At 46.3% G+C, this 12,921-nt stretch overlaps 1 protein-coding gene across 1 annotated transcript; it reads left to right on the forward strand.

Moving 5' to 3' along the window:
- The first annotated feature begins 10,233 nt into the window (after positions 1–10,233).
- LOC123180780 (GDSL esterase/lipase At5g45910) lies at positions 10,234–12,689 on the forward strand. The gene is made up of 4 exons (XM_044592911.1): positions 10,234–10,542; positions 10,651–10,866; positions 10,979–11,407; positions 12,162–12,689. The coding sequence occupies exons 1-4, from the start codon at positions 10,305–10,307 to the stop codon at positions 12,398–12,400; spliced, it is 1,122 nt and encodes a 373-aa protein (XP_044448846.1). The 5' UTR covers positions 10,234–10,304; the 3' UTR covers positions 12,401–12,689.
- Positions 12,690–12,921: the final 232 nt, after the last annotated feature.

Here is a 12,921-nt window from a genome sequence, read left to right on the forward strand (position 1 = left end):
TTCATGGCAAGGCACACTTCAGGTGTGATACACAGCATAGCATACTATAGAGCCTACGTCTAAAGCATAGGGGACGACCTTCGTCCTTCCTCTCTCTTTTGTCGTGGTCAGGTCTTGAGTCTTACGCAATACTCACACCTTATAACACAGCCAAGAACTCCTTTTTTGCTGATCTATTTTGAACTCCTTCAAAATCTTGTCACGGTATGTATTCATTTGAAAGTACTATTAAGCATTTTTTATCTATCCTTATAGATCTGGATGCTCAATGTTCAAGTAGCTTAATCCAGGTTTTCCATTGAAAAACACTTTTCAAATAACCCTGTATGCTTTCCAGAAATTCTACATCATTTCTGATCAACAATATGTTAACAACATATACTCATCAAAAATTCTATAGTGCTCCCACTCACTTCTTTGGAAATACAAGTTTCTCATAAACTTTGTATAAACCCAAAATCTTTGATCATCTCATCAAAACGTACATTCCAACTCCGAGATGCTTACTCCAGTCCTTAGAAGGATTGCTGGAGCTTTGCATACTTGTTAGCATCTTTCAGGATTGACAAAACCTTCTGGTTGTATCACATACAACCTTTCCTCAAGAAAATCGTCGAGGAAACAATGTTTTTTGACATCCTATCTGCAAGATTTCATAAATAATGCAGTAACTGCTAATATAATTCCAACGGACTCTTAGCATCGCTACGAGTGAGAAAATCTCATCGTAGTCAACTCCTTAAACTTGTCGGAAAACATCTTAACGGCAAGCGAGCTTTCTTAATGGTGACACTTACCATCATTGTCCGTCTTCCTTTTAAAATCCATCTGCACCCGACAGGCTTACGACCATCAAGTAGTTCTTTCAAAGTCTATACTTTGTTTTTATACATGGATCCTCTCTCGGATTTTATGGCCTCGAGCCATTCGTCGGAATCTGGGCCCAACATCGCTTCTCCATAGCTCATAGGTTCATTGTTGTCTAGCAACATGACTTTCAAGACATGATTACGTACCACTCTGAAGTAGTACGCATCCTTGTCGTCCTACGAGGTTTGGTAGTGACTTGATCCAAAGTTTCATGATCACTATCATAAGCTTCCACTTCAATTGGTGTAGGTGCCACAAGAACAACTTCTTGTGCCCTGCTACACACAAGTTAAAGTGATGGTTCAATAACCTCATCAAGTCTCCACCATCCTCCCACTCAATTCTTTCGAGAGAAACTTTTCCTCGAGAAAGAAACAATCACTTTTGCTTCCAGATCTGAAATAGGAGGTATACCCAATTGTTTTGGGTATTCTATGAATATGCATTTATCCGCTTTGGGTTCGAGCTTATCAGCCTGAAACTTTTTCACATAAGCGTCGCAGCCCCAAACTTTTAAGAAACGACAGCTTAGGTTTCTCTAAACCATAGTTCATACGGTGTCGTCTCAATGGAATTGCGTGGTGCCCTATTTAAAGTGAATGTGGTTGTCTCTAATGCCTAACCCATAAACGATAGTGAAAATTCGATAAGACACATCATGGTATGCACCATATCCAATAGGGTGCAGTTATGATGTTCGGACACAACCATCACACTATGGTGTCCCAGGCGGTATTAGTTGTGAAACAATTTCCACAATGTCTTAATTGTGTGCCAAACTCGTAACTCAGATATTCATCTCTATGATCATATCATAGACATTTTATCCTCTTGTCACGACGATCTTCAACTTCACTTTGAAATTACTTAAACCTTTCAATAATTCAGACTTGTGTTTCATCAAGTAAATATACTCAGCATCTACTCAAATCATCTGTGAAGTAAGAACATAACGATATCCACTGCGTGCCTCAGCACTCATTGGATGGCACACATCAAATGTATTACTTCCAACAAGTTGCTCTTTTGTTCCATCTCACTGAAAAGGCCTTTCAGTCATCTTGCCCATGTGGTATGATTTGCATGTCTCAAGTGATTCCAAATCAAGTGAGTCCAAACGATCCATCTGTATGGAGTTTCTTCATGCATATCTACCAATAGACATGGTTCGCATGTCTCAATCTTTTCAAAAACGAGTGAGTCCAAAGATCCATCAACATGGAGCTTCTTCATGCGTTTTATACCAATATGACTCAAATGGCAGTGCCACAAGTATGCGGTACTATCATTACTATCTTATATCTTTTGGCATGAACATGTGTATCACTATGATCGAGATTCAATAAACCATTCATTTTAGGTGCAAGACCATTGAAGGTATTACTCAAATAAATAGAGTAACCATTATTCTCCTTAAATGAATTACCGTATTGCGATAAACATAATCCAATCATGTCTATGCTCAATGGAAACACCAAATAACAATTATTTAGGTTTAACACCAATCTCGATGGTAGAGGGAGCGTGCGATGTTTGATCACATCAACCTTGGAAACACTTCCAACACATATCATCATCTCACCTTTAGCTAGTCTCCGTTTATTCCGTAGCCTTTTATTTCGAGTTACCAACACTTAGCAACCGAACCGGTATCTAATACCCTGGTGCTACTAGGAGTACTAGTAAAGTACACATTAATATAATGTATATCCAATATACTTCTGTCGACCTTGCCTGCCTTCTCATCTACCAAGTATCTAGGGTAGTTCTGCTTCAGTGACCGTTCTCCTCATTACAGAAGCACTTAGTCTCGGGTTTGGGTTCAACCTTGGGTTTCTTCACTAGAGCAGCAACTGATTTGCCGTTTCATGAAGTATCCCTTATTTCCCTTGCCCTTCTTGAAACTAGTGGTTTTACTAACCATCAACAATTGATGCTCCTACTTGATTTCTACTTTCGCGGTGTCAAACATCGTGAGTTGCTCAAGGATCATCATGTCTGTCCCTGATATGTTATAGTTCATCACGAAGCTCTAATAGCTTGGTGGCAGTGACTATGGAGAACCATCACTATCTCATCTGGAAGATTAACTCCCACTCGATTCAAGCGATTGTAGTACTCAGACAATCTGAGCACATGCTCAACGATTGAGCTTTTTTCCCTTAGTTTGCAGGCTTAAGAAATTTGTCAGAGGTCTCATACCTCTTGACGTGGGCACTAGTCTAAAATCCCAATTTCAGTCTTTGGAACATCTCATATGTTCTGCGACGTTTCAAAACCGTCTTTGGTGCCACAATTCTAAACCGTTAGCATTACGCACTGAACTATCACGTAGTCATCAAAACGTGTATGTCAGATGTTTCACAACATCTACAGACGACGCTCGAGGTTCAACACACCGAGCGGTGCATTAAGGACATAAGCCTTCTGCGCAGCAATGAGGATAATCCTCAGTTTACGGACCCAGTCCGCATAATTTTTACTATCAACTTTCAACTAAATTTTCTCTAGGAACATATCTTAAACAGTAGAACTAAAGCAAAATCTATGACATAATTTGCAAAGACCTTTTGACTATGTTCATGATAATTAAGTTCATCTGATTATTTAATGAACTCCCACTTAGATAGACATCCCTCTAGTCATCTAAGTGATATATGATCCGAGTCAACTAGGCCGTGTCCGATCATCACGTGAGACGGACTAGTCATCATCGGTGAACATCTTCATGTTGATCGTATCTACTATACGACTCATGTTCGACCTTTCGGTCTCTTGTGTTCCGAGGCCATGTCTGTACATGCTAGGCTCGTCAATTCAACCTAAGTGTTTCGCATGTGTAAATCTGGCTTACATCCGTTGTATGCGAACGTTAGAATCTATCACACCCGATCATCACGTGGTGCTTCGAAACAACGAACCTTCGCAACGGTGCACAGTTAGGGGGAACACATCTCTTGAAATTTTAGTGAGGGATCATCTTATTTATGCTACCGTCGTTCTAAGCAAATAAGATGTAAACATGACAAACATCACATGCAAATCATAAAGTGACATGATATGGCCAATATCATCTTGCGCCTTTGATCTCCATCTTCGAGGTGCGGCATGATCACCTTCGTCACCGACATGACACCATGATCTCCATCAGCGTGTCTTCATGAAGTTGTCTCGCCAACTATTACTTCTACTACTATGGCTAACGGTTAGCAATAAAGTAAAGTAATTACATGGCGTTTTTCATTGACACGCAGGTCATACAATAAATTAAGACAACTCCTATGGCTCCAGCCGGTTGTCATACTCATCAGCATGCAAGTCGTGATTCCTATTACAAGAACATGATCAATCTCATACATCACATATATATATAATTCATCACATCCTTTTGGCCATATCACATCACATAGCATACCCTGCAAAAACAAGTTAGACGTCCTCTAATTGTTGTTGCATGTTTTACGTGGCTGCTATGGGTTTCTAACAAGAACGTTTCTTACCTACGCAAAAGCCACAACGGTGATATGCCAATTGCTATTTACCCTTCATAAGGACCCTCTTCATCGAATCCGATCCGACTAAAGTGGGAGAGACAGACACCCGCTAGCCAGCTTATGCATCAAGTGCATGTCAGTCGGTGGAACCTGTCTCACGTAAGTGTACGTGTAAGGTCGGTCCGGGCCGCTTCATCCCAAAATGCCGCCGAATCAAGATAAGACTAGTAACGGTAAGCAAATTGAAAAAATCATCGCCCACAACTACTTTGTGTTCTACTCGTGCATAGAATCTACGCATAGACCTAGCTCATGATGCCACTGTTGGGTAACGTAGCAATAATTCAAAATTTTCCTACGTGTCACCAAGATCAATCTAGGAGATGCTAGCAACGAGAGAGAGGGAGTGCATCTTCATACCCTTGAAGATCGCTAAGCGGAAGCGTTACAAGAATGCGGTTGATGGAGTCGTACTCGCGGCGATTCAAATCGCGGAAGATCCGATCTAGACGGGCGGGTAGGAGGGCTCCGGCTCATCCTCCTCCTGCCCGACCTCATCCATGTAGGCAAGCATCTCCGGCTCCTCCGCGGCCTGCTGCACATCCATCTCCTGCTCGACCTCATCCATGTAGGCGAGCATCTCCGGCTCCTCCGCGGCCTGCTGCACATCCATCTCCTGCCGGTGGCGGCGTCTGGCCTCCACAACTGACTCTGACCGAAGGGAATCCAGGCGGGCCTGCTGCTCCGCCTGCAGAATCACGTCACCAGCGTCCCCCACGTCCTCCTGCTCCAGCTCATCCTCCTCCTTCTCCTCCAACTCCTCCTCCGGATCCACTACATCCCGAGGTAGCCCCGCGGCGGTCCGGGCTTCGCGCCTTGCCCGGATCTGCTCAAGGAGCTCGAGCCGGCGCTCCGGCGTCAGAAATGACTCGCTCCTCACCCGGCGGCGTGGGGGCATGGCTACTAGGCGGATGGATGGAGTGGAAAGTGGCGGCAGCGGCGGACAGGCGGAGGAAAATGTGGATGGCAGGGTTTCGGCGTCACCGGTCCGATGGAGGAGATGAGCTACGGACAGCCGGTTTTTCGGGTGTTTCCGTTTGGGACCCCTTCATCAGTCCGACGTGACGGGCGTGCCGGACGTCCTCATATCCGCCTCATATTTGGGCTGGATATGAGGAGCGCCGATTAGTCCGGACATTTAAGACCCGTTCAGGGGCCGTCTGGGTAAAAAAACATGACAGTCAGTGACATCAAAGAGGAAAGAACTATAAAACGATAAGACAAGCAACCAAAAAAATTATACATCAATGCTATGAAAATGAGCTAATATGCTCTGCAGTACGCAAACTTCCGTCGCATGTTATTGCTCCGTGGCGGAGCGTGACAAGCAATCAAGAGGGGCCCAATTTTAAAATAAAAGCAAAATGTGGATGATTAGGAGCAGTGCGAGATGGTCGTTCAAGCATAAGTATGAGAGTATGGGGGTGTTTTTTTTTCCCATACTACTAGAAGCATAGCTACTAGCTCATGCATGCATGCATGCCGATCAAGTTACAATTTGTAACTCAAGAAAACAAAGAACTATCAGGCGAGTCAGCGCGCAAAGAGACAGAAGGGTGTCGATGTTCGTCGCTACGGACTGGGACTATCAGGTGGCAACAAATGAACCCTTAAATTATTTAAACCAACACATACACGTACTTTCCCGCAAAAAAAACACATACACGTACTGACATATGGATTAAGTGTAATAGTGCAGGAACAATGATCATTTAATTTACTTTTTAGAACAATTATGCCCTTAGACAGAAGCCTGACCCAGTTTGTTCCGGGCACCCAGTTTGTCTCAAAAAGAAAAAATGATCGACCATGTACTACTATGCATTTCATCACATAGTACAGTGCACTGTAAAATCTCTTCTTTTTTGTATCCAAGTCAGTTGTGCAACATGCAAACTTGCCACATCCTGCAAGAAAATGAGGCATTCCGCGCAAGGCGGCAACAGCAGAAGAGGGCAAGTGCAAGTGAGCCGAATACAACCCTGCCATTGTCATGGTCTGCTCCGTTTAAAAGAACTGTTGTGGCCTGCTGGAACTAGAGATCCACATTCAATTCGAGGCAAAGAGTTGTACTACTAGTACATCTCAGATTCCTTGCAATATCAACACAAGGCTGTGCAGGTCAAAAGGCTAGCCGGTGCAGTTGCGGTAAGTATATTTCTTCAGAAGGAGGAACTGTCAGCGATGCTGATTTTCTTTTCATGGGGTCAACGAGGAATCTTGCTTAATCAAGCGCTAAACGCATCCAGATCACGGTCCGTTTGATCGACGGGGAGCGCGGTAATTACTGCACCACGCAATGCGGGAGACATGATCGATGGATCGTAGAAACCAAGAACTGTGGGGCTCGGAACCATGCGGGGATCCTCACGAAAGTCCATGGCGTCCGCGATTAACAAACCATTTAACGGGGCGTCGTCTATGGACGGCTAAATACTGTCGGTGCGGTGGAGTACTGTCGCTACTACTGGTTTGTTTTCTTCTCCATGGACGGTGAAACCAAAGCCGGCCTTAATCGGATTGCTCTCTTCTGCAAAGCAAACGAATGCACTGCACTGGAGTGCAACAAAGATCGTCGCTGCCGTTCTCTTGTTGGTCACATTCCGAATGCGATCATCTCGCGAGATGAAACATCTGAGAGCAAATAGCAGGGTGAGTTCATACCTTCCGTTCCACACTTTTCTGTACCCTTCTTTCCCAAGCTATGATGGGCGATTGGCCGAGCAATCATCATGTGTACGCACGCACCTTTAGTAGTTATCTCTCTGGCGATCATCATTTCACTCAGAAACCTTTTGCTCATCAATTTGATCAGCACTCAAGCTCATCGATCAGCGCAGCTGCAAACGGAATAACTGGACACTTTCTACAGAGCCCACATCCCAATCACTTGTACATGTTGCAGTTAGCGAGCCGTTGGGGAATGAAAGGCGGGTAACCTTCCTTGTCCGTTTCCACCAGCCGGAATCTCACGGTCAGACCACGCTCCCACTCCGACTGCGCCACCTTTGCTGGTCGTCAAGTGAACCTTTTTCACGATCTCTACCGGCGAGCGGTACAAAGCGCGGCTAAAGGCGTTGGCGTCACCCAGGTGTAACTACTCTACCAACAGGACACACACCTTTCCTTGTACAGGTAGTTGGGTGTCAATGGCAGCCGCGATACGACTCGATTGCGCGGCACGACGGGGGGATACGGTTACGGTGTGGTGGCTGGCCATGAACCGTCGTGAGTGGATAGGGATGGGGGTGGAGTTTATGGAGGTAGCCAAACATTCAATAATTTTCTAGCGTAGCGCCTACCTGGGGAGTGTTAGTGCTGCCCCTCTCCTCTCCTCTCTCTACTGCGTGACCTGCCCATGATTATGATGCCTTCTTCCCTTTGACTCTAACCCTCAGCCCTGCCCAGATGAACATGGGAGAGAAACTTATAATGCTAGTACTAGGAGGAATCTTGATGAGTTCTTGGTTTTTCTTTTTTTGCTTAGTATCGTCTCTGTTTCATTTTTTTGGAAATGAAGGTATACCCCCGGCCTCTGCATCATGATGATGCATGCGGCCTTTTTATTAAAAATCCAGAAAGTATCATCATAAATGTCTTACAGCTCGCAAACGGAGCAAAACAGAGCACAAAAACTGAAAAATACAAGTGGACAAAGACAACCGATACGGTGATAATAAGGACAAGCTCCCTAGACTCCTATCCTGTTATGCGAACGCCATCCGAACCGGTTGAATATAACCCGAGCCACCATCTCCCATTGGTTGCACCCAATAACCAAAGGCTCCCTGGAGTCCATAGAAGTGAGTAAGGACCACGTACGGATCCAAGCTGTAGCTCTGAAGATAACCTGCAAAAAAATTAAGTTGTGTTGTCTGTTAAAAATCATATCGTTTCTGCAGTTCCATATAGCCCATAGTAACGCACATATTCCAATCCGAATACGAGCTGCCGTGATCTGTTCAACCCCAGCTAACCACGTCCCAAACAAAGACGCAATATCTACTGGAGGATTGATATTAAAAGCTATATGAATCGTTCTCCAAAGTAACTTGGCAAGTGGGCATTCAATGAATAAATGTTGTATTGTCTCATCCTGAGCATAAAAACAACACCGCGAGTTACCTACCCATCGCCTCTTAAGTAAGTTGTCCTTTGTGAGTATGATTTGCTTGTGGACAAACCACATAAAAAATTTAATCCGCAAAGGAACCTTAACCTTCCATATATGAAGTGACCGTGAGATGGGGCCAGAATTAATCAGATCCGTATAAAAGGATTTCACCGTAAATATCCCATTTTTAGTTAACTTCCATTGTGTTGAGTCCGGCATGTCGGAGAGTCGAACTTCAATCAATCTCCGAACCAAGTGCATCCAGGCTGTCCATCTCTCACCCACTAACGTACGTCTGAACTGGATGTTCAAGGGAATAGTTTGAAGGACGATACCTACGTAATCTTCCTTACGTTGCACAATATTGTAAAGGGTAGGATATTGTAAGGCCAGAGGTGTCTCTCCTAACCACGTATCCTCCCAAAATCTTGTTGACATCCCGTTGCCAACCAAGAATTTGACCCTACGAAAGAACATATCCTTCGTTCTCATAAGTCCCTTCCAGAACGGCGAATCAGTCGGTCTGATGGTAGCCTGGGCTAGCGTTTTCGAGTGCAAATACTTATTGCGCAGTATTTGAGACCACATGCCCTCCGGCTCTGCCTCTAACCTGTACAACCATTTGCTCATAAGGCATTTATTCTTAATCTCCAAGTTCTCAATACCGAGACCTCCTTGGTCTTTAGGTCGACAAAGGATATCCCATCGCGCGAGACAGTATTTCCTCTTGGCCTCATCAGACTGCCAAAAGAAACGAGATCTAAAGAAATCAAGTCGCTTTCGGACCCCTTATCGTCTCTGTTTCATAATGTAGTGTTCATATTTTTTTCAAAGACCACATCTAAATAAAAGCAAATACATATCGATAAATAATATGGGACATACTTTTCAACTGTATATATGGTAGTATTGTAGATATAAATAGTTTCCTTCATAAACATGATTAAAGTTCATAAAGTTTGATTTTTCATAAAAATTTATAGACACTACTACAAAACTGAGGGGATTGTAGGTATAACAGTACTAGCTAGTGCGCCGCTCTCCTCCACTGTGCGTACAAGAAAAATATTGAGTTTGCACATGAAGATGCATGTGTGCATGTGCTTCTCCAACAGGGACGAAATAGTTTTTGTCCCCCTTAACGGCTAGTGGATTATGGTTAAGAAGGTGATAACATACATATCCCTTCCGTGTGAGTCATAGCTGTCAGCAGGTGACACATGCCCTCAAAAACCCACCAAGCAAGCAAGGCATGTGTTCCATGTCTTGCTACCTTCCCATCAAAGCCACGTACAAACTCCCTCCGTTCTTAAATATAAGTCTTTGTAAAGATTTCACTATGGATCACATATGGATGCATATAGATGCATTTTAAGTATAGATTCATTCATTTTGCTTCGTATATAGTTCATAGTGAAAATCTCTATAAAAACTTATATTTAGGAATGGAGGAAGTACAACCTAAACAAACAAATAAATCTCCATTCATCCATCCATCCTTGCTTCCTTCCTTCCCATAGCTTAGCCCATCATAGGCCACCCATCGAGAAGAGGAAGGTGTTTTATAAACAAGGCGGCATAATTACCACCACCGCCCTTGTGGTAGTAGTAGTAAGTGGTAATCCATGTGCCGTGCTATATAACAATCCCCTAACCACCCTCTTTTAGACGTCCAATGCCCCCCCCCCCCCCCCCCCCCCCCCCCTCTCTTCTTTCTCCCGCACGCACGCACGCTGTTTGGTGAGGGGCCAACTTTGGTGGCGACCATGGAGAGGACGCCGTCGTCGTGGTGCATCCTCCTGTGTCTGGCCGCCGCTTCGGCCGTGGCGGTGGCGGCGGCGGCCCCGCTGCCGCAGTACTACAACGCCATATTCAGCTTCGGCGACTCCTTCTCCGACACGGGCAACTTCGTCATCATCAACTCCGGCAAGCTGCCCAACATGCCCAAGTTCCCGCCGCCCTACGCCCGCTGCTCCAACGGCCGCCTCGTCATCGACTTCCTGGGTACGTACTCGCCTGCTCGGCCGTCGATCGATCGGATGTTTGTTTACACGTGAGTTGCTGAATCGGATGGATGGTTGGGTTGACTGATTGATTGATGTGTGCGTGCAGCCGAGGCGTTGGGAGTGCCGCTGCTGCCTCCGTCGGCGAACAAGGGCACCAACTTCAGCCAGGGCGCCAACTTCGCGGTGATGGGCGCCACCGCTCTGGAGCTCAAGTACTTCCGGGACAACAACGTGTGGAGCATCCCGCCGTTCAACACCTCCATGAAGTGCCAGCTCGAGTGGTTCCAGGAGGTCAAGGAGACCGTCTGCTCCTCCCCGCAAGGTATGGTAATTAGCGCCGCTAGTAAACAACAAGGAGACATCGGTTGTGCTCCAGTTTTCTTGTCCGTTTCTTGAAATGAAAACAACAAAAAAAACCAACTCATTCTGTGCAGAGTGCAAGGAGTTTTTCGGCAAGGCTCTTTTCGTGTTCGGCGAGTTCGGCGGCAACGACTACAGCTTCGCGTGGAAGGCGGAGTGGAGCCTGGACAAGGTGAAGACGGAGATGGTGCCCAAGGTGGTGGAGTCGATGATCGGCGGCATCGAGGCGGTCCTGGACGAGGGCGCGCGGCACGTGGTGGTGCCGGGCAACCTCCCCGCCGGGTGCATCCCCATCACGCTCACCATGTACGCGTCCGAGGACCGCAGCGACTACGACCCGCGCACCGGCTGCCTCAAGAAGTTCAACAGCGTGGCCCTCTACCACAACGCCATGCTCCGCATCGCGCTCGACCAGCTCCAGCGCCGCCGCCCGGACGCCCGCATCATCTACGCCGACTACTACACCCCCTACATCCAGTTCGCCCGCACGCCTCACCTCTACGGTCAGCCTCGGCCTCCTTTTCCTCCTTTGATTTGATTGATTGATTCCTACTTGCTTCCTGGGTGCTCTGCTCTCCTCTGTTTCAATGGGGAAGGGGGCACCGGCCACCTTTGTGGGTGTTAGTTCCAGGTTCAGCCTCTCAGGGCTGGTCACGCGCTAGCATGTCAGTTCCGCAGACCGGCGCGGGCGGTGACTGTGGGAAGCAGTGTGCACCTTCCTTTTGGTAGTTTTGTGCGTCGCGCGGGGATCTCGGACAGGGCCAGGGCAACAAGGCTGGTGTTCCTTCCTCGGAGTAGGACAGTGGGGAGTGATGGCGTTGTAGATACGCCTGTGTCAGAGGCCAGAGCAACATCGTTGTGACTTCACCTGCCAACACGCGACACGCAACACGCAACACGCACGCATAGCTGTTCCTCACGCACTGCTGGTGGTATCTGCTAGCTTGGCACAACACTAACACCGGGTTCCATCCATGCTCAGGCCAACCTGGCACTGCATCGGCTTAATCTCCGCCCCATTAGTAGGGACACAAATGCCATCTGCTTTACCTCACTGACCTGATCTTAGTACTGATTAACACGGCGCACGCTCACTCATTACGCAAAGACAACTTTAATTAAGTACTACCCCCTCCGTTAAAGGAATATAAGAACATTTAGATCACTAAAGTAAAGCAGAGCGGAAAGAACAGAGTATTGCCTAAGATAATGTGTAGTAATGTTGTAATAACGAAGATATGTGGGCAACTGATGCAGGGTACAAGAGGGGCGCCCTGAGGGCGTGCTGCGGCGGCGGCGGCCCGTACAACTACAACATGAGCTCGTCGTGCGGGCTGCCCGGCGCCACGGTGTGCGACGACCCCGACGCGCACGTCAGCTGGGACGGCATCCACCTCACCGAGGCGCCCTACCGCTTCATCGCCAACACCTGGCTCAAGGGACCCTACGCGTACCCGCCTCTCGCCAGCGTCGTCCGCGACGACATGGTCTATTAACTTAACTACTGTTATTAACACACACACATGATGATCCTCCATGACTAAACTACACCATACGTCCGTCCGCTTTCTCTCTCTACGTGTGAACCACGCCTTCATACAATTCCGTGTGCGTGTGTGCCTGCGTGTTTTGGTATGTAATATGCTTAGTAAGTTACATAGGCCGTGTCACGGGAAGGTGACCTCCAATCTTTTTGACGCCGTGTGTGCCTGTCTTGATCTGAGTTGGGGACATTGTAATCCTTGGTTGTACATTGGCAAGTAAATCGATTAGGTTTTTTGCTGTTGTTGTTGTGTTTGGCTGTAAATTGTGAGATGTGTTCTCCGTGTTACCGATGAAACAAGTCCCTTCTTCGAAACAATATAACAAACATTTTCGGAGAACATGAACAAAAATTTAAATTTCAAAATATTTTTCAGAAATGCGAACAGAAGATGAAATCAAAAAGGTGTTCTAAATTTTTCCCAAACATTTTTTGAATTTGTGAACATTTGTTTTTCTAAATGGGAACATTTTT

Source organism: Triticum aestivum, chromosome 1D (assembly GCF_018294505.1).
Source record: "Triticum aestivum cultivar Chinese Spring chromosome 1D, IWGSC CS RefSeq v2.1, whole genome shotgun sequence".
NCBI classification, from domain to species: Eukaryota; Viridiplantae; Streptophyta; class Magnoliopsida; order Poales; family Poaceae; genus Triticum; species Triticum aestivum.

What these genes read in the sequence shown, in the direction of transcription:
- LOC123180780 (XM_044592911.1), top strand. Translation starts at nt 10,305, where the DNA reads ATGGAGAGGACGCCGTCGTCGTGGTGCATCCTCCTGTGTCTGGCCGCC. An exon ending in CCTCGTCATCGACTTCCTGG is followed by an intron (nt 10,543 to 10,650) that starts GTACGTACTCGC and finishes GTGTGCGTGCAG; the next exon opens with CCGAGGCGTTGGGAGTGCCG. An exon ending in CGTCTGCTCCTCCCCGCAAG is followed by an intron (nt 10,867 to 10,978) that starts GTATGGTAATTA and finishes CATTCTGTGCAG; the next exon opens with AGTGCAAGGAGTTTTTCGGC.